Source organism: Aquarana catesbeiana, linkage group LG04 (genome assembly GCF_042186555.1).
Source record: "Aquarana catesbeiana isolate 2022-GZ linkage group LG04, ASM4218655v1, whole genome shotgun sequence".
Classification (NCBI taxonomy): domain Eukaryota; kingdom Metazoa; phylum Chordata; class Amphibia; order Anura; family Ranidae; genus Aquarana; species Aquarana catesbeiana.
Window position 1 is genome coordinate 132,013,321 of NC_133327.1, and position 22,356 is coordinate 132,035,676.

Genomic DNA, 22,356 nt, shown 5'->3' on the forward strand with positions numbered 1-22,356 from the left:
ACGTTTCTGATTGGATCTCACTGGCAGGAAAAACATAAAACTCTCCTAAACTCGTCTAAACGTGCAAAAAACGTTCTATATGAGCGTTTTTTACTCCAAAGAGAACAGACTTTTTTCAAGCCCAGTGTGCATGGAGTCTTAAAGTTTAGCAAAAGCCAAAACATTTTGTTTTAGGTTTAGGTAGAGTAACAAATGCTTAGAACCTTATTGCGGTTCTTTTTTTTTGTTTAACCTGTATCTAATTGAGTAGATTTTTCTATCCTTCCTGTTCCAAAGACTCAGGAGCAAGTAAGAAGAATATCTTCCCAAATTGAAGAAAAATCCCCTCCTAGACAGTTGCCACCGAAACAGGTGTGCCCATTGCAGAAATTCTCCTCTACTTTAGTTTTGCAGAAAACTGTAAAATTTAGAATTTTCCACCACTTTGTGTTTTGGTGACAATGGTCAACCGGACAAACAGAGGGCATATCTCCCTAGCATGGACATAGTCCTTTATAAAGAATTATGCTGCCGAAATGTGTTTATATATTAACCTGTTTCTTTTAATAAATCTTTAATACAGGCCAGGATGTGCAGTGAAGGAGCAGATATGGAGAAGGATTTGGACAGGAAGCTAAAGGGCCGGGGAGACACACAGAAGGGGAACACGAATATTGATGGCGGCTGGGCATGGATGGTGGTCTTGTCTTCTTTCCTTGTCCACTTGCTGGTTATGGGATCACAGATGGCACTGGGCATTCTCAACATGGAATGGCTGGAAGAGTTCAATCAAAGCAGAGGTCTGACAGCTTGGGTCAGTTCCCTGACAATGGGCATCACCCTAATCGTAGGTATGACATTGCACTAGAAGGACCTGCCTCTTTTATACATTTCAGTTACACTGAAAAATTTTGTCTTTTTTTTTGCTTGATCTGGCCGACCCCAATTTGGACATTTGGACACATTAAAAAAAAAAATCCTCTCAATTGCTGTTTATGTCCCCTAAGATAAAAGGCCCAAACCTTCTCTTGATTTTGCCACGGCTTGGATAAACCAAGCATTTGCATCTATGAATAGATCTGCTTTTACAAGTGGCAAAGTATACCTATATCCTATGTATATGTGCTCCAGTCCTATAAGGATATGTAAGCAGAAGTGCTGTTCTTATTCCCACTGTATATGTACACTGAAAACGAAATACACAAGTATATGCACAGTAAACATAAAAGAGAGGCAAAAGCAAAACGCAATTTTTACAGCTAAAGTGTTATTTCATTCACTATATCTGGTCTCCCACAGTACACAGAACTTGGAAATGCAATAGTGAATATAAACTGCTAAATACCTTTTTGATCAGCACTTATAGCATGCTTTCGACATATCATTGTCTGCTCAAAGCTTGTAGGAGGAGTTTTCATTCTCCCCTGATCCTCTGTCAGTGCTGATTGGCCTTGTGCTGATCACATGCACTCTCCCAAGAAAAAAAAAACTCTCTAGCAATACACACCAAACTGAGTATGTGCAGCCTGACTCCTAATGCCCTGTTCTATCAAGAGATGGATTGGAGTCAGTTAAAGTAGAGGAGGATGAGAGAACACAGCCTTTATATACAATGCAGAGGATTAACCCCTTAGGTTTCACAGTGAGTATAACAAGCATGCTTTACTGCATATACAGACTGATTTTACTGTTGTGGGTTTAGTAACACTTTAAATTTTACTCAGTGCACACTGTTGTTGTTGGTATACTCTGCATGCTTAAGTCTTGGCTCAGGTTTATTCAGTAAGCATTAGAGCCCTTTCACACTGTGCCGCCTAGGGCATCAGCGGTAAAGCGGCGCTACTTTTAGCACCGCTTTACCGTCAATTTAGCGGCGCTATTTGGCCGCTAGCGGGGCGGTTTTAACCCACCGCTAGCGGCTGAAAAAGGGTTAAATCCGCCCGCAAAACGCCGCCGATCATTTATGACACCAGGCTTTTAATGGTTTGACAGTTTGGTTGCGAGCACAATCAGTGTAACAGTTACATTCCCAGAAGGTGCCAGGAATCTGTTTTTTTAAACTGTTAAATCGATGCGTTTAGTTCCGTTTTCAACATTTTGTGAGATTTTACCTTCAGACCTCATTCACTGCATACGTGTATAAAAACTGAAGGAAAAACTGAGCAGATTTCACTTACAGAGACATGAGTTTTCATGCACATTTCGGCGAGTTTTTATGCACGTTGACAATTTTCATGTGCATCTTTTATGTGCCCTGTTCACACCACAATGTTGGTGTTAGTCAGTTTTTTTTTTCACACAGAAAATTGCATACACCTAGCAGATTCCTGTGCAGAAAAAATCTGTACATGATACCAGTGTTGTGGTGTGAACAGGGCACAGAGAGAACAATTGTATTCTTTAAGCCCTTGTAGAATGTGTGCAGAAAAACTGACGTCTGCACATGGTGTGAGCAAGGCCTTAGGGCCAGCTCATACTAAAATCACACTTCAGATCCGTTCTGGATGCATTGATGCATTCCAGTCGTTTATGTTGCATTTTTTTATGCATTTCTGGATGCATTCCAGGTGCTCTTTTTCTTCTTTTTTCCTGGGGTTTGGTGTGTTTTTGATGCATTCCAGCGCGTTTTTTATGCATTTTACTGCGTTCCAGTACAGTTGAGTGAAGAAAAAATGCAGCATGTTCTACTTTTTTTCTGGAACTGGAATGCCCTGGAACTGACCGCACTGGTGTAAACTATTAAACTATGCCATTGGAAACCATAAAACCTACTTTCCATACATTTTTGATGCAGAAAAAATTAACTGGACTGTATGTGGTGTGAACTGGCCCTAAGAGTTAACAGATAAAGGTACTAATTCTTGCAGAATATCCAGCCTAACTGGGCCCATTTATTTGCTTTTTTGTCCCTCTGCCAGAGGGAGCTTCAGCTCAACATAAATAGATCATAGATATACAGTATACAGGCATACCCCCCCACTACTCGCCAATAGCTACTACCTAGCAATATATACTGTACATAAATCTTACCAGGTACCAGGCTGCAATGACCTGTAATGTATCAAAGGCAGTACATTATTTTAGCTTCAGAACATCCCATGTAGATTTACATGGTGCAGCCAGGGGCAGTTCTTAAGCTGCAGTTAGTAATACAAATGGGCTAATTTTGTGTAACTAATGTTTATATTTTATTATAGCTTAATTTAATAAACATAATTTATAATACAGTATAGTAGCTCAAGCATGTTGTGTTATTTGAAAACAATGTGATTAAAGCTAAACATCTCCTATAAGACAGCAGGAAACAGTTTTGTTGCTTAAAGTGACCTGGTTAGTTGTCATGTTGTTTTATTCTCCAGGTCCTTTTATTGGTTTGTTCATTAACACCTGTGGATGTCGGAAAACTGCCATGATTGGAGGGTTCCTGACGTCACTTGGATGGGTGCTGAGTGCTTTTGCCACCAATGTCCATTTTCTGTTCTTTACGTTTGGAGTCATGGCTGGTGAGTTCAATATTGTCATCAGCCTTTCTTAACCTTTTAGCCATGTAGGGACCCTTAAAATAGTTTCCAGGACTCAGAAAACCCCCACTAAAATGATCAGGCCTACAGCTTGTGCTGGATACAATATAGAAAATGGTTGCACCCCAGTACCAGTCCAAGAAGATTTTTATTCCATAAGTGCACATTGTTTGTGTGAAACGCGTCAACCTGCAAAACTTGAGTGTGTCTTGGTGTTAGTTTTTTGCAGTTTATGGATAAAAATCTTCTTGGACTGGTATTGGAGTGCAGCCATTTTCTATATTGTATCCAGTCTTCATAGAAGCTAGCCGGGTTCACTCAGTCCATCTGGATGACACTCACCTGGAGCGGCGTATTGTCTTGTTTCCTGTGTCTACAGCTTGTGCTACATTAGCGTGTTCAGTATTAATAATGGGCAGAAAAGAAACACAGACAGAAAACTGAAGTGACTTGTTAAATTGGTGGTCATTGTAGAAGTGACCACTTATGTTGGTGATCAGTGAAAAAGTAACACCTTACAGTAGCGGTCAGTGATCAGTGTAAAAGTGAAAATAAAATAAAAAAGGGGTGCTAACCTTTAAAAGTGCACTGACCAATCAACACAAAATACACAATAATAACCACACAATAAGGCTCCATGTACGCTAGCAGCTCCTAAACTTGAGTTTAGTTGCGTTTGGCCTTTTTTTTGCGAAAGCTCCTAAACTCAACTCCACAAAAGCCTGTGTGTCCATGTACATATAGGCTTTAAGGATCATTTAGGAGCTGCTGCAGTTAGGGAAGGTTCAACTCCCCAGTAGGGTTCAAACTCCCCTAACCTCCCTCTCCTGAAGGCGGAAACAATGGCGTTCAGGATAGGAACATTTTGACCGCAGGCCACAAAATGCGATTTTACCTAAATTTTGCTGCGATTTGCATTTTCCCACGGCCCGTGGTCAAAGTAGTTTAAATGTACATGAAGCCTAAAAAGCTCTAAATATATAACTGTGTCAACATCCATTGTTTAAATAAAAAGTTCATAAAGTGTCCATAATCTGAATTTTCTCCCAACACCATACATATGGCGATAAGAAATGTGTATCTACTTTGTAAATAATCTGTGCTCCACCACGTGACATATGCAATGCGCGCTTACCAGACAGCAATGGCCAAGAATGACTAAGTCAGCATGTAGCAAGGTAAAACTCTAGAGATATAATGATGAGGGACATCAGCACTCCAATAATACCCTGTGCAACAGAAGCCTCTCTCCATTATAGGTGGTGATAACAAATGCCATACAAAGAAATTCTTATGCCCTGTACACACGATCGGACATTCAACGGACATTCTGACAACAAAATCCATCGGTTTTTTTCAGACGGATGTTGGCTCAAACTTGTCTTGCATACACACGGTCGCACAAAGTTGTCGGAAAATCCGATAGTTCTGAATGCGGTGACGTAAAACACGTACGCCGGGTCTATAAACAGGGCAGTAGCCAATAGCTTTAGTCTCTTAATTTATTCTGAGCATGCGTGGCACTTTGTGCTTCGGAATTGTCCACACACGGTCGGAATTGTAAATAATCTGTGCTCCACCACGTGACATATGCAATGCGCGCTTACCAGACAGCAATGGCCAAGAATGACCAAGTCAGCATGTAGCAAAGTAAAACTCTAGCGATATAATGATGAGGGACATCAGCACTCCAATAATACCCTGTGCAACAGAAGCCTCTCTCCATTATAGGTGGTCATAAGAAATGCCATACAAAGAAATTCTTATGCCCTGTACACACGATTGGACATTGAACGGACATTCTGACAACAAAATCCATGGATTTTTTCTGACGGATGTTGGCTCAAACTTGTCTTGCATACACACGGTCGCACAAAGTTGTTGGAAAATCCGATCGTTCTGAATGCGGTGACGTAAAACACGTACGCCGGGTCTATAAACGGGGCAGTAGCCAACAGCTTTAGTCTCTTAATTTATTCTGAGCATGCGTGGCACTTTGTGCGTCGGAATTGTCCACACACGGTCGGAATTGACACGATCGGATTTTGTTGTCGGAAAATTTTATAGCCTGCTCTCAAACTTTGTGTGTCGGAAAATCCGATGGAGCCCACACACGGTCGGAATTTCCGACAACAAGCTCCGATCGCACACTTTCCGTCGGAAAATCCGACCATGTGTACAGGGCATTATTGTGTAGTAGTTTTATTAAATGAACCCAGAAACAGTGTTAATTTTGGCAGCAAATTTCAATTTAGTTTTAGTCTTAGGACTAAAATGGCATTTTAGTTTTAGTCCAATTTTAGTCTTCTGCAATTGTTTTAGTTTTAGTCGTATTTAGTCAGCTAAATCTCCAGGACATTTTAGTCAACTAAAATGTCCTACATTTTGGTCGACTAAAATCTCCAAGACATTTTAGTCAACTAAAATCATTTTAGTAGAATAAAACTAATTTTAGTTATTTAAAATCTAATGGGTGTAGTTAAATTGTAATGCATTATTTAAGTATTTCTCTACAATTTCCAAAACTCATTATATACTGCTGGAATGAAAAATCAAATATGTTATTTATAGTATTGAAGTATGAACATGCACTACAGACCAGTGTTAATTTTGACGCCAAATTTCAATTTAGTTTTAGTCTTAGTCTTTTGACTAAAATGGCATTTTAGTCCCATTTTAGTCTTTTGACTAAAATGCCATTTTAGTTTTAGTCATATTTTTAGTCATCTCAATTGTTTTAGTTTTAGTCGTATTTTAGTCGACTAAAATGGTATTAAGTTAGTCGACTAAAATGTTTTAGTCGGTTTTAGTCGACGAAATTACCACTGCCCAGAAAATAAACAAAATGCCAATACACCTGTATAGTTGCCAGAACAGCACCAATGCAAACAGCCTGTGGTATTTAGCTGGCGTGCGTTCCACAGACTGGACTGTCCGCCAGCCGGAAGTGACATCATAGAGGATCCTGGAACTGATCACAGCGGCCACGACTCAACGCGTTTCACACTCTAGCATCCTCATGAACCTGGAGGTTTAACTTGTTACATATTTACCAAGTCATTCTTGCCCATTGCTCTCTGGTATGGTGTTGGGAGAAAATTAATAGGATTATGGACACTTTATGAACTATTCATTTGATCAATGTTGACACAGTTATATATTTAGAGCTTATTATTGTGTGGTTATTATTGTGTATTTTTTTGTTGATTGGTCAGTGTACATTTTTTTCTGATGAAGCGCTTTACATCATATATAATATACATCAGTGTAAAAGTGACATTCTGCATTGTGGTCTGTGATCTGTGTAAAATTGACCCTTTACATTGCTGGTCAGTGTTGATATAACCCCTCACATTGCTGGTCAGTGTAAGCAGGAGAGCAATCACTGCTCTCTTCTGAAGGAACGCCTAACATCCTCTGGAGGAGCCCTGGGGTTTCACAGAACCCTGGTTGTGAAAGGTGGTTTTAGAGACTATTCCTTCAATATGAATAGGAAAATTCACACAAACTAACCTTACCCAAGTTTTGACCTTGTGTTAATATAATGCTCTGTTGTTTTAGAGAGATGTTTTAGAGAGATGATATATTCACTGATGCCCAATGTGCAGAAGCAGAGAGGGGAGAAAGGAACAATTAGCTGAACAGGACATTTACAGTTTTAGGTCTCCTGACATCTATTCAGTGCGTGTCATATGAGAGTGACTAAAGTGAATACAAATACGTCAACCTCATCTTATACTTACACTTAGTAGAGAACAACAGTGAAACAGCTAAAAATTCCTTTACTCACAATTTACATTTCTCACCATTGTGGGTATTAAACAACAATTATCTAATCATTATTTGTAAACTAATTGTGTAGTATAATTAAATGGTGTCCAGCAAACTGCATTCACTGAACAGTGGCTAAACCTTATTAATTAAAGCAGCCCAGGCAAAGAACGAAGAGGCAGCATAGATTTGGGATGTGAGTTTTGTGCGATTATTAACCCATTACTGGGAATTGGAAGTGGAGCTTACAAACTACCTGAATAATTGGAAAAAACAGGGGCAGTGTCTGCCTTTTCCTCTCTCCAGAAAGCATATTGTTGACTTTAAGCTGGTCATAGATGGATCGAAATTCAGCCGGTTCAGCAGGGACCTCCCAAATTATGATCCATTTATGGCCGTTTCCACTCAACAGAACCCAATCTAACAATCAACTTCTGACGAACAGGACTGTTGGGAAATTTTCGTTGAATCAGCGGATGCAGCCAAATGGCTGCATTGCTGATCAGTGGATTATGACCAATTTTTGCCCAGTCTCAGAATAGATTTCACTCCTGCACACACATGGAGATGTTTGTTTTAACATGAACAAAAAAGTTACTGTGCATGCTTTTCTTTTTTCAGGTATCGGGAGTGGGATGGTGTACCTGCCTGCAGTGGTAATGGTGGGTCAGTATTTTCAGAAGCGTCGTGCACTGGCACAGGGACTGAGCACCACTGGGACAGGGTTTGGGACATTCCTGATTACGGTGCTGTTGAAGTACTTGTGTGCAGAATTTGGCTGGAGGAATGCCATGATAATCCAGGGAGCCATCACGCTAAACCTGTGTGTGTGTGGAGCCCTCATGAGACCCTTGGACCATATAGAAGAATGCAGCGTGGAGAAGATTGGTGCTCACAAAACAACTAGAGAAATTTCCCTGCTTGACGCTGATGGTGGGAAAGCAAACAGCAACCTACCTGAAGAGGGAGAAGACACTGCAGCACCATGGTGTAAGGAAGACTCCAGCAATGGCATTGTTAAGAAAGATTTAAGCAAAGTGGGAATCCTGAAGTCACTGACTGTGACTGTGAGATGTGGATTTTGGGCCTGGTACTCTAGCTACTTTGGGGCAGCCTCCCTCTTCACCAACAAGGTCTTTGTAGCATTTGTGTTTTGGGCACTTCTGGCCTACTGCAGCTTTGTAATTCCCTTTATTCACCTCCCAGAGATTGTGGAGCTTTACGGCATGGCAGAGCAAAACAACATCTTTCCACTCACCTCAATTATTGCCATTGTGCACATATTTGGGAAGATTTTCCTGGGTTATATTGGTGACTTGTCATGTGTCAGTGCCTGGAATATCTTCCTTGCTTCCAACTTTACCATGGGTATCTGCATCCTGATCCTCCCACTTATGCAAGTATATGCCGCCCTGGCTGTGGTCTGTGCTCTTATAGGGTTCTCCAGTGGCTACTTCTCCCTCATGCCTGTTGTTACAGAAGATTTAGTGGGCATCAAGCAGCTGGCAAATGCCTATGGGATCATCATATGTGCCAATGGGATATCAGCGCTTCTGGGACCTCCATTTGCAGGTACAGTAACATGACACAAAAGCTAGGTTACCTTATACCATGGGGCTGATTTACAAAAGAAAACTTGACCAAAATGAAAGTAATTGTAAACTTATGAAACTAAACATGAGCAAGGAATATCCTTCTATAGTGTATACTTGCCTCAATCCAAAGCACCAAGTGTGATATCTGTCTGCTTTCTCTTCCCTTTGCTATCTACATAAGTCACTTCGGATCCATAATGTTGACACCAGAGAATTCTGGGGGACGCGCTCCCCCCAAGCTTGTGATTGACATCCTAACCTTAATGGTCACTCATATAGATAATGTACCTTTTTTTTGTAATTTTTTTAAAATATAAAAGTAAAAGAGGCTAACATAAAACTAGTGTGATATTTGACACTGTGATAAGCTAACGCAGCAATATCTGGTTCGATGGATGTAGTGGCAATAATCAATGAATTCTCAGGCTAGGTTCACACATATGCAAATTGGATGCGGTTTCCCCACATCCAATTCGCATGACAGGTGAGTGTGACCGGCTCTCAATGGAGCCAGTTCACACAGCTCCGGGGCAGCCACGGTCTGCATTTTAAAAAGGAACTGTTCGTCTTTGGTTCCGATTCAGGCAAAATTTTGGACCTGATTCGCACCTGAATGGGTGAACAGGGATGCATGCTATGAACTGCGTCCGCAGCGTATGTGAACCCAGCCTCGAGGTGCTCTTTAGACATTTTAGTTCTAATTTGACCTTCGTGTGCTTCATCCTTGAAAATAGTTGCTCACAAATAGATGCTGCCGAAAACTGATGACATGAATAAGGTGTGTTGGTGAGGAGTGCAATATTTTTCTTTGGGAAGACAAAACTCCAGTAAAGTGACACTGTAAAATTTTTCTTTGGCCTCATGTGTTGGCTAAGTGTAAATGCATTTTTACAAAAAATTCCCTAAAAATTTACATTTTTAAGTAAATTTACGATTTTGTGTTGGGCCACATTCATAGCTGTCTTGGGTGTGTAGGGTACACACTGCTCCAAAGCAACCCGCAGGGAGATCCACAGCTGATAGGAATGCTCGGGTGCCCGGTCTGCAACCGCAAGCAATCAAAGTAAAAAAGTAAAGGTGATGGCACTCCAAGAATGAAAACAGCTTCTTTATTAACCGCTAGTCGACCAGCTGCCCCAGTTATACTGCGGCAGGTTGGCACAGCCGTGTAAATAGGCGTAGGTATATGTCGGTCTTTTAAGACGATACAGCAGGCGCATGCGCGCCGTGTGTCCCTTGGGCCGATGCGCGTGTCTGGCGGGAGCGAGCATCTGCCGGGTACCCGCGATCGCTCGTAACAGAGCAAGAATGTGGAAGCTGTTTTTATCCCTGGAGTGCCGCCACCTTCACTTTTTTACACATGTGGGCACTACCTAGGTCAGTCTGTAAGCAAATACACTCTGCTTAGGAACACCCACTCCTTGAGACTGGCATGAACTGATATTTGCATAATTCCTCCCAAGCCCACTGCTTGCATCAGGGATGAGAACTATGTGAGAAGTACTGAGGCAGGATGCTGTGATGTTTTCAGTAAGTTATGTACAGCACCCTGCTCACCCCTCCCACTAGTCATGATCTTCCTCCATAGCATAGAAAAGCTCAGGGACCCAGTGATGACATTACTATCGCATCTCGGCCTTTTGGCTAAGATCAAGTATAGTATCTGTTCTTATCAGTTGCCAGAGGAGGCTCTATGCTACTCCTAAGTGTGGGGAGGGCAGATGCAAATCCAATGGTGTCATTGCACTTGGAAGGGCGGTTTCGGTAGTGACAGGTGTCTGGTCGCCCTTAGAGATGTCAGCAGGGTCGAGTCTGAGCCGTCCGGAAGGGTGCTCCTGGTGAGGATGGGTGCTGCATTGGGTCTGGTCAGAGGGTCGGGTCCCTGGCATTCTGGCCTAGATTGGGGTAGTTCTAGCTCCGGTCAGTTCTTCAGGAGAGAACACTGGCTCTCCTTTCCCACCAGGGGAGCGGTTAGTATTTCCTGAATGTAATTAGGAGTGATGGGAGCGACGGTTGAGCCTGATGGCAAGGGCTCTCCCTAAGCTTTCAGAACTTCATGCCTTCTTGCCTGGGGTGGGGGCTGCACTGGTCTGGGTTGTTGGTCAGGGTTGGGATGAAAAGCCTGTGGTGAATGTGACCATGAAGTGGCAGTTCAGGGGTGCCGTACAATCACTGTGAGTGAGGGTCACTCTGATTTATGGCACCATGGTCACTTCACCACACACACTTTTTTTTACACCTGCCTCTAGGGCCGAGCCTTTTGGCTAGGACCAGGGGGAATTTTTATTCCTGCCCGAAGGGTCTGGCCATTGTATTGCACGATGGTCACTCTTTCACTTCTCCTACTTCCTTCTCCCCACTTTCCTATTTTTTTTGAACCGCACGTTTGTCACTTTTTTGTATATTTTTGTTTGGTGTTCACCTTTGTTACTGTGTGATTAGTAGGGTGTGGGTCCTCGGGCCTACCCTGAATGTCTTGGGATGGGGTGGACATAAGCCTTTTGGCTTGGTACACCCTCACTCATGGGGTCTCCCTTCGGGGGAGTCCCACCGAGTACTTGAGTGGGTCTGTTTCGGCAGACCCTCCAGAGAAAGGGGATCTGTCTGGTCTCGGCCAGACAGACCCAAGTGAAGTACCTCAGTCCCTGTCTGGAGCCTAATGCCCCGGGAGATCAGGGTAAGGTCCTTCCTAGGGAGGACTAGTGTAACACCCGTTGCACGTTTTGTTTTTCACTCTTTATGTGTGTGCACCTTTTTTGGCATTGGCTGGAGTTTTTGGGTGTGTTTCACACGCCACGGGCTTTTCAAAAAAAAAAACTAGGTATAAAATCAGGTATGTATCGAAAATAGCATGTGGGTGAGGGGGCAGAGGAGGAACCAGGGAAGGCAATATATAGGTAGATTAAACTTCAGCTTTAATACATTTTGGGTGCATTTATATCTATGTAAGTGGTGCCGATTTATACAGACTTTACGTTTGTATTTAATGATTAAAAGCGAGGCTGTCAGGTAGTCAGAAAACATTTGTCCTGCTGTTTAAACTCTAAATTAATAACGCTGCAGAGTCAAGTACCGATGACATTAATCAGGCTGAGTAAAAAATGGAGTGCAGCCAACTCGAACCAGTTTTTGCTTGTTTCTTATTACAGCACCTAGACACTAGGGATGAGCCTGATGTTCGAGTCAAACGTAAGTTCAACTCGAACATCGGGTGTTTGCCTGTTCGCCAAACAGCGAACATTATGCAGTGTTTGCAAATTCGAAAGCCGCCGGAACACCGTTAAAGTCTATGGGACACTAACATGAAAAATCAAAAGTGCTCATTTTAAAGGCTTATATGCAAGTTATTGTCATAAAAAGTGTTTGGGGACCCGGGTCCTGCCCCAGGGGACATGTATCAATGCAAACATTTTTTTTAAAAACAGCTATTTTTTCGGGAGCAGTGTTTTTTTTAATGCTTAAAGTGAAACAATAAGAATGAAATATTCCTTTAAATATCGTGCCTGGGGGGTGTCTATAGTATGCCTGTAAAGAACAGTACCACAGCAAAATGACATTTCTAAAGAAAAAAGGGCATTTAAAACTGATCGCGGCTGTAACGAATTGTCGGGTCTTGGCAATATAGATAAAACTCGTTGAAAAAAAGGACATGGGTTCCCCCCCCAGTCCATTACCAGGCCCTTTGGGTCTGGGATGAATATTAAGGGGAACCCCCTGAACCAAAAATTAAAAAAAAAATTGTGTTGGGGCCCCCCAAAATCCATACCAGGCCCTTCAGGTCTGGAATGGAAATTAAGGGGAATACTGCGCCAAATTTTTTAAAAAATGGCGTAGGGGTCACCCCCAAAATCGGTATGGAAATTAAGGGGAACCCTGCGCCAAAATTTTTTTTAAAATGGCATAGGGGCCCCCCCAAAATCCATACCAGACCCTTATCCGAGCACGCAACCTGGCAGGCCGCAGGAAAAGAGGGGGGGATGAGAAAGCGCCCCCCTCCTCCTGAACCATTGATACATCTCCCCTGGGGTAGGACCCGGGTCCCCAAACACTTTTTATGACAATAACTTGCATATAAGCCTTTAAAATGAGCACTTTTGATTATTCATGTTAGTGTCCCATAGACTTAAACGGTGTTCGCTTGTTCTGCCAAATTTTTTGCCTGTTCCGTATGTTCTGGTGTGAACTGAACCGGGGGGTATTCAGCTCATCCCTACTAAACACATTTTGTTATTTTCTCACTTTGATTAGAAAGAAGTTTGTTAAAATGACAAGAGAAACACGTGGGGTGGTATCAGAATAGGGAAAGGTTTTATGGTACACACAGTTGTACGGGATAGTGAGAAAAGTTCAACGACATGATGAAAGATTTACCATGACCAAATATCAATACGTGTGAAGCAGTGTGCAAGAGTTTCTCTATTGAAAATCACCTGATCTGACTTCTGCAGCCTGTTCTGCAGCCTGGCTTGAAATGATACAGGTCTAAACAAGTATGAATGTACCTGGGTGCTGTAGATACAAGGCTAAGATAACTCTGAACTTGGTATACCTGTTTTTTATATGCATGAATTGAAGCTGAACTAGGCAGATATAAAATTGCAAATTAACGCAGATCTGCAATTATTAAAGAAGAAGTGTGGGATATGTAAAAAAAACAAAACGAACCTTCATACACACCTCTATGCTACAGCATTAGTGCCGAGGTGCAGCTGTCCCATGACAGCTCTAATTGCAAGAAGTGAGTAATCACATGACCACTAATCGCTCAGTTCTTGATCTGCTCCGAGCAGAAAACAGTGACTGTCAGTCACCGCTCTCTGCTCTACTGTTCCAGCACTCACTGGAGCGCCAGGCTGGGGAGGGGATGGGCACATCTAGCTCTCAGCCACCTGCTGAAAGGCGGGGCTAGCTGTCAGGCATTCAGTTGGATCCCGACAAAATTGTCTGGACCCTTCAAGAGTGTGCCCTGGTTCTGCTCTGTCAGCTGATAAAGGGCAACAGTCTGCTATCATCTGACTTTGGGTCACAGGAGAACAAATTAAATGCACTCCTATGACCCAAAAGAGAAGTATGGCCAAAAAAGCTTTGGCCATACTTCTCTTTTAATACACAGTTTGCGCAGCGCTTTACAACGTAGGGGGGCAGTATAATTACAATACAGTTCAATACATTAGGAATAGGAGGGCCCTGCTCATGGAGCTTACAGTCTAAAGCATGGGTGTTCAACCTGTGGCCCTCCAGCTGTTGCAGAACTACAAGTCCCATCATGCCTCTGCCTTTGGGAATCATGCTTATAACTGTCAGCCTTGCAATGCCTCTTGGAACTTATAGTTTTGCAACAGCTGGAGGGCCACAGGTTGAACATGTCTGGTCTAAAGGGAGGTGGTACAAAAGGTAATAGCTGTATTTTTTTAAATGCAAGCAGTGTTACTACCTGAATTTGACCTGGCCTCTTGCACTCCCTCTATAGCAGGGCTGAGGTGTGAGAGAAAAAAGCAGAACAAGGAGCCAATCAGTACATGTGCTGACTAGAAGCATGCTAATAGGAGGAGAAAGCAGAGTGACTGAGAGACGATCATGTACTGCTTCTCCTTTCACTGTTCAGGTTGGGGTGGGTCCAAGATGACTTGGACTCAGAGAACGAGGGCCAAATAATACTGGCCAGACTGAGGACACTTAGTGGCAGAAATAATTTATTGTGGGAGAAATCTCTGGAATGAAGCAGAATATTGCAGCAAAAGCTACATTTATTTTGATTTAAAGGGCTATTAAGTTTTTGATTTTTTTTTTTGGCAGGAGTTCTGCTTTAAAAAAGAGGTTTTCAAATTCCTTTAACAGCAGCATGCAATTTATTGTTATGTTTACCTGTGAGAAGAACAGGTTATGCTAGCAGACTAGACTAATATACTTATATTCATTTCCTCACCCTTAGGGCAGCTTTGCAACTTCAGTTCATGGGTTCATTCTGTACCTTGCTATATAAAACCTATTTCCTTTCTTGCACATATAAGAGTGCCAGACCGGGGAAGAAAAGCAAACCTTTGTGATAAAGCACACTACCCCACATTTAGATGGCAGACTTTGTTACACCATACAAATACAAAAAATGATTATAGACTGGCACAACTGACAATTCAGTACAGTTTTGGACTCTACGTAAAGAATACGCACATGTATGCACAGTACAGTACGTTTGCTGTATATGTCATTGACGAGAGCTGAGCAGCCCCGATAGCTTAATGGCACTCAGTGAAGGGTTAGGCTGTGTTCATGGTATGTCACTTCAAAGCATCGGTACATACTGATTCTGCAACCCTCATTTCTGGCAGTGGCCATGTTCCCCACCCACAGGAGGAACGACAGCAAGGCCTAACCTTTACTCAAGGGTATGAGCCCTGCGGCAGCAAAAGCTTTCAGATTCTGTTAACTTTATTATCACAATATTTTTTTCCATTTTTTCATTGTGTTAAAATTGCAGGATTATTAGGGATGCAAACAACCCCTATTGAACAGGATTGCAAAAAGTCTACACAATAAGCATAACCTTTCCCCAGACACTGTGTAAAAACCTTTTGCAATCCTGTTTGTGAACTCTACCTAATACTCCAGCAAGTTTAACACAATGAGATTTTCTAAGGGAAAAAAGTCTTGTGATAATTCACAATGTTGCAGTACTTTAGCACATGTGCATTAATGCATGTTATGCCACGTGCTAACATGTGTTGTGTTAAGACGGCCCATTCCTAATGCATCAAAAAAGATGCATGTATCATAACACATGTTAGTGCATTGCCCCTTATTGCACTACAATGAACGTTTATTGGCAAGGTGTGCTGGGGGGGATATTCAGAATGAATGACTCTCCATCGCACCAATGCAAGTAATATGCGTTATCACAACGCAGTAGTGTGAATGGACCCTAAAAGAACTGAAATGCTTTAGGGCATTACATCCTATACAGGTATTTTGCAGTGTGAAAGATGTCTTCTAAGCATAACCTTTCCCTTCCCTCTTGCAGGATGGATCTATGACGTCACCCAGAAATATGACTACTCCTTCTACGTGTGTGGCTTGCTGTACATGGTGGGAATGATCTGTTTGCTTATGGAGCCCTGTCTGCAACCAAAGGAGAATAACACTAAGAAAACTACAGACATTCCTGAATCCTGAAAATGCAATAAAGATGTTTGAGGACATTTTCTACGTATCCTGAAACCCATATTATAAAAAATAAGATCCTATGGCTAGTCAGCCCTGTACAAATACTTCTCCCGATGCTTCCTGCCTGGCTTGGCATAGCAGGATCTGTATTTTTACACACACCCAGCCATTTGTTGCCTTTCCTATATTTATGTCTCCTGCAGTTTTCTGCTTAAAAATTGTAAAGATGACTTAGAATCTAAAAAGAAAATTTGATTTGTTCAAAAGCTTTAGAACCACATATAACTGGCGACTGGTGTAGCTGTCTTCATTTCTTTGACATTTACACTAGTCCGCCAGTAAATTAATCTGCCAGTAAATGAAAATCACAGATTGGATCATGTAAAAGTATAGAAACATTCATAAATAAGAAATACAGATGCCCTTCTAGTACAGTTTTTATTCTTTAGGGCCCCTCTGCCCCCCAACATTTTGGTAATTTACCTAGCTTTCAGCTCTCTGGTCATTTTTGTTGTCATCTTAATGGAAACACCCAAATGCTCTTCAAAATCTTTTTAGTCCTGTACCTCATCTCTGGACCCCAGTGCATGAACTCCTGTAACTTCAGCAAAGAATTCTTTCACACCTTTTTAAGCAGATGAAGGATGATCCTATTAAAGTGAATGAAGTTTGGGGAGAGGAAGCTCCAGGATGCAGGACTGAGAAGATTTGGAGAGTTGCCTTATGGGGCCAGACAGGCTGCACAGCAAAGATTGCTAGGCAGCTGCATTTTAGGTGTGTTCTATCACAAGATAGTTCTCAAGTATATATCTGGCAAGCATAATCAAATGCTGGCCTCTTAAAGACTTCAGTAGTGATAGGCCTACTAGAATTCCCAAGCCTGGTTGGCTGCAGTACTTAGTTCATTGCCTGATTCTGGTGCCACAATCCTCTGATGGTTTCTACATAACGCAGAAGAAACTGCAAGAGTGTAACATGGCTGTTATTGCCTTCAGGAGTTGGAGCAGAGGCACAAGTTACTGCAGAAAATTGTCACCACTGGCTGTCCAAAAAGCATAGACTGCTTGCATAAGGCTCCATTCACATCTGTGCACTGCAAGAATGTGTGCATTGGAGCTGATCAAAATATTAAAGTGCATGCACTGGGGCTAACTTGAGGCCTGAAGTACATGAATTGGTGTACATGCATTAGGGCTGAAAATGTTTTTTCTTTTAGGTGTACTGCAAGTGCCATTCATTCTCAAAGGCACTCCAATGCACCTTGGTAGTGCACACGCCTTACAGTGCACTATGACGTTTGATAACCTATTACCATGCGTTATGGTGTGCTGCATTTAAAAAACAAAAAAAAGCTACATGCATTTCTTTGGTGAGATGTCTATGTCTTGGGCTGCACATTTAAATGAATATGCAACAGTGCATGCTTATTACCATATGATATAGAGGTGAATCTTTCCATAATTAGCCCTACTATTATTCAAAGTTGCCCTTTAAATTCCAACTGAACCAACACTTGAAATACATTTTAACTTCGCTCTCTTTGCAAGCACTGGAGATAGTGATGTTTTGGATAGTGTTAGCTATTATTTAATGCAGAAATTGGCAGTTAATTTGATGCCTTTTTTTGGCTAACCTAATTTATTAAAGATGCAAGCTTTCAGGACCTTCCTTACTGTATGTCTTTTGCTCATGCTTGAGGAAAAGACAAAGGTTCATAAAGGCCACATCTTTAATAACATAATTTAGGACCAAGGACTAGAGACAAGAGTGCTGGTTGGTAGTTTGTAGTGATGTATTTTCCAGATTATTTGTGTATTGTACATTATGAACTATTCATTGAGAAAATGTAACTGACATCAGTTGGCTGTAAAGGCTGCTACAGACAAATGTATTTTTGGTGGAGTTTTTGTGCTTCTGGTATTTCTGAGGGTGGTGAGGAACCAGCACATGATTGCCAACAACCACTCACAACTGAGCAGAGGGTGAAATTGACTTTTTAAGGAGATACTCAAGTAATAATACTTAGTTATTTAGAATGTGCTACTTTAAAAAATGGTGCCAGTAACTTTACTGAAGAGTGAGCCTCCATTTCAGTGAGTACTATGTGACCAATGACCTGGAAATGATCATGTGCCCAGAACTATATATATATATCTATATATATAGATATATATATATATCTATGTATATATCCCAATTTCTAAAGTTCTCACTGCCTTTATTAATATTTATTAGTTTAACAGGATTTGTGTAGGACAGAATTAGATTTTTACTGTTCCTTTTAAATGTGCAGTGGTCAGTGGCCAAATCTCTAAGGGCCCTTTCACACTGGGGCGGGGGCGGCGGCGGCGGTAAAGCGCCGATATTGTAAGCGGCGCTTTACCGTCGGTATGCGGCCGCTAGCGGGGGGGTTTTACCCCCCCGCTAGCGGCCAAGAAAGGGTTAAAACCACTGTTTGCCAGCGATATAGCTGCGCCGTTCCATTGATTTCAATGGGCAGGAGCGGTGAAGGAGCGGTATATACTCCGCTCCTTCACCGCTCCGAAGATGCTGCTAGCAGGACTTTTTTTCCCGTCCTGCTAGCGCACCGCTCCAGTGTGAAAGCCCTCGGGGCTTTCACACTGGAATTAAAGCAGCAGCACTTTCAGGTCGGTTTGCAGGCGCTATTATTAGCGCAATAGCGCCTGCAAACAGCCCCAGTGTGAAAGGACCCTAAAACCCCATACACACTATTAGATTTTCTGCAGATTTTTGTATTCAGATATACCAAAACCATGTAGTGGAAGGGCCTGCCTGATTGCATACAAATTGAAACTCTTAAGGTTTGACCTCATATTATATGGATTTGAAAATCCGAGGACAAAAATCTGCAGAAAATCTGATAGTGTGTATGAGGCTTAAGAATGATCCATCTTTTCCCAATTCCAATATGTATAAAGAAAGAAGAATGCTAAATGTGTATGCAAGTTGTTAAAAAAAACTTGCTTCTGGTATAAAAGGGCTATTTAGGAAGTATGTTCTTACAGAATAAAAAAGAATTGTATCTACAAATTGAGAGGTGTCCTTTTCTCCTATAAAAGGCTAACAGATTGCAACCAGCCTTTGTGAAACATCTTGCAGCTTAGACCGTTCAAACATTGCACAATGGAATCTGATGCTGTTGCTACATTTTGTACAGGTCAGCTGGCAACTGCAGAATATAAATGAATAGATTAATGTGGATCATACAGAATTTCCTGGAGTAATTTTAGAACTCAACTGACATTACATAACCAATCATTATCCTTCTTTCAGTCGCCCCTTTTAAATTCAAATGACCGGTAGCCTGATCTATCGAGGGGGCTGAAAGAACTGTCTCTGATGCGCCACAACATCAAGTCAATGCAAGATAAACTATCCAGTACAAGTTGAAAACACAAAGAATAGCCTGGTGGTTATGTGACATTACAGCTTTTATTTAAGGCTTTATGCATACAGGCATAAAAATATTCTACTTTTACAGGGGTGCCGCATTTTTTTTTCTAATGCCTCTAAGCACAGTTATACAATAGCCTATGTGGCCATGCACATCAGGTGTTTAGATCAGTATTTTAGGAACAGTGTTTAAAGGAAAAAAAACGCACCAAAGCTGCATTTAGAGAGGAGCTTATGAGCATAATTTACACACGTAAGCGCACATAAATGCATACATATGAGGGTAAATGTATTCCAATGGCTACAATAAATTAATATTCTGGCTAGTAATTTCCATATAGAGAAGCAAAATGATACCCCAGCTCCACTGCCAGTATGATGTTCTATGAACTGTGATCCGGTACTCTAGCCAGGACGTTCAGGCCCCAAGATGCAATACTTGAATCAGAAAAGGGCTGGCGACTCGGATGCTCTTGAATAAAAGTCCTTTTTTTGGGTTACATGGATACACGTGTACAGGCTACGTTGACGCGTTTCGGCTAAGAAGCCTTCATCAAAGCTTCTTAGCTGAAATGCGTCAGCGTAGCCTGTACCCGTGTATCCATGTAACCCAATAAAGGACTTTTATTCAAGAGCATCCGAGTCGCCAGCCCTTTTCTGATTCTAGTCATTTCCATATGCCTATAAACATGTGTCCATACGTGCATAAATGTGCATGCATACGCATTATTGGAGAATTTCTGACAAAAAAAAGCCTATTTGGAGCATAAATTTAAATGCCTGTGTGCATGAGACTATAAGACCACCTACCAATAAAGTCAGAAAGAGTGTACTAAGATGCTGAATACCTTGACCCCCCCCCCCCTTTCCAAAACACTATCAGGTGACAATGTGATACATTTGTATTAATAAAGCTAGAAAAGAATACAAAACCGATCTCTTGTGCAAAGTGCACATCTGACCATAGTTTTTTTTTTTTTTTAGTATACTAAGCCAAGTGTCCTATAAAATAAGTATGGATAGCAGCATTCTGGTATTTTGTGTCTTATGCATACCTAGGTCTGGGTGATCTAGCTTTACTGGATCTTCACAAAAGTTAAATTCCTACATCAAATATATTGCATCCAGGTATAGCCTCCAATCAATGTGTGAACAGCATGTACTATATTGCTAAGATAAACTATTACAATATAAATAGCCAAGGGGTAGAAAAGTAGAAAATGATGTATTTCATATTGGATGGGATGAATATTTATGGGTCATTCTATCACTCTTTATCTTGCATTTGGTATGTTCTTGGTTGATGTACTGGACTTTGTATTAACAGTTTGTCACAAGACTGAGCAGATGTTGTGTAAATCCTTTCATTATTTTACTGTGACTTCAATGATAAACAGAAGGCACTCATATCTTTTCAATAATTGTGCATTAACCAGAATGCAAAAAAAACAAAAACAAAAAAAAACAACAATTATGTATTATCTGAATAACAACCTGGTAGTTTTAAGGGAAGGTCAACTAAGACTTTAGTCTCCAAAGTCTCAAAAACTCAATACATATATTTTTTTATATTTACTGCTTATAAGCTTGAATGTGATAGCACATTGCAATGATGTTGATGCCAGTCTCTTCAGTGTGTGTAAGTGTAAGATGCCATGTTGACACAGAGATGTAAGTGTAGGATGCCATGGGTTAGATCTATGATGTACTGCACTCATAGGATGCCCTCAGCCTTCTGGGTTGAATGACTCATTAAGACATGGGGACATCTATTGGTGGAAAGGAATTACTGCATGAGTATTGCAGCCAGAGCTGCTTTTTTGTTTTGAAAACCTGCTGGAAACACTTAAAAAAAAAAAATATATATATATATATATATATATATATAAGTATCTCCTTAATGGCACACAGCCATTAATGTCTAAACTGCTGGCAACAAAAGTGAGTACACCCCTAAGTGAAATTGTTCAAATTGGGCCCAAATTGTCAACATTTTGTGTGGCCACCATTATTTTCCAGCACTGCCTTAACCCCCCTCCTGGGCATGGAGTTCACCAGAGCTTCATAGGTGTTCTGGACTGAGTCAAAATGTGAAATATTTGGCTGTAGCAGAAGGCAGTTTGTTTGCCAAAGGGCTGCAAAGCGGTACAATAATGAGCATCTGCAGGCAACAGTGAAGCATGGTGAAGTTTCCTTGCAGATTGGGGCCTGCATTTCTGCAAATGGAGTTGGAGATTTGGTCAGGACCAATGGTGTATCAATGCCAAGAAATACATGCAGATATTTATCCATTATGCCACACCATCAGGGAGGAGTGTGATTTGCCCCAAATTTACTCTGCAGCAGAACAACGACCCCAAACATACAGCCAATGTCATTAACAATTAGCTTCAATGTAAAGGAGAATAAGGAGTCCTGGAGGTGATGGTTTGACCCCCACAGAGCCCCGATCTCAACATCATCGAGTCTGTCGGGGATTACATGAAGAGACAGAAGAATTTGAAGCAGCCTATATCCACAAAAGATCTGTGGTTAGTTCTCCAAGATGTTTGGAACAACCTACCTGCTGAGTTCATTCAAGAACTGTGTGAAGAATTTATGCTGTTTTGAAGGCAAAGGGTAGTCACACCAAATATTGATTTTATTTGAATTTCTCTTCTGTTCGTTTACATTGCATTTTGTTAATTGATAAAAAAATAAGCCATTAACCACTTCAGCTCCTGATGATTTACCCCCCTTCCTGACCAAGCCATTTTTTTGCGCTAAGGCACGGTGTTACTTTAACTGACAATTGCACGGTCATGTGACGCTGTACCCAAAAACATTTTTGTTCTTTTTTTCTCACAAATGGAGCTTTTTTTTGGTGGTATTTGATCACCACTTCTATTTTTGAGCTATAAACAAAAAACAATCGA

General features: G+C 41.4%; 1 protein-coding gene and 1 pseudogene across 6 annotated transcripts in view; both read left to right on the top strand.

Annotated features, from left to right (window-relative positions):
- SLC16A14 (solute carrier family 16 member 14) overlaps positions 1-17,914 on the top strand; it is a 73,678-nt gene extending 55,764 nt beyond the window's left edge. For all 6 annotated transcript variants that reach the window (XM_073625656.1, XM_073625657.1, XM_073625655.1 and 3 more), the window contains 4 exons: positions 563-830; positions 3,339-3,482; positions 7,893-8,843; positions 15,885-17,914. In XM_073625656.1, coding sequence (XP_073481757.1) covers positions 569-830; positions 3,339-3,482; positions 7,893-8,843; positions 15,885-16,036 — 1,509 coding nt within the window. In that variant the 5' untranslated portion in view covers positions 563-568 and the 3' untranslated portion in view covers positions 16,037-17,914. The remainder of the gene's footprint in view (positions 1-562; positions 831-3,338; positions 3,483-7,892; positions 8,844-15,884) is intronic.
- Positions 10,491-10,600, top strand: LOC141141944 (U2 spliceosomal RNA; annotated as a pseudogene).
- Positions 17,915-22,356: the final 4,442 nt, after the last annotated feature.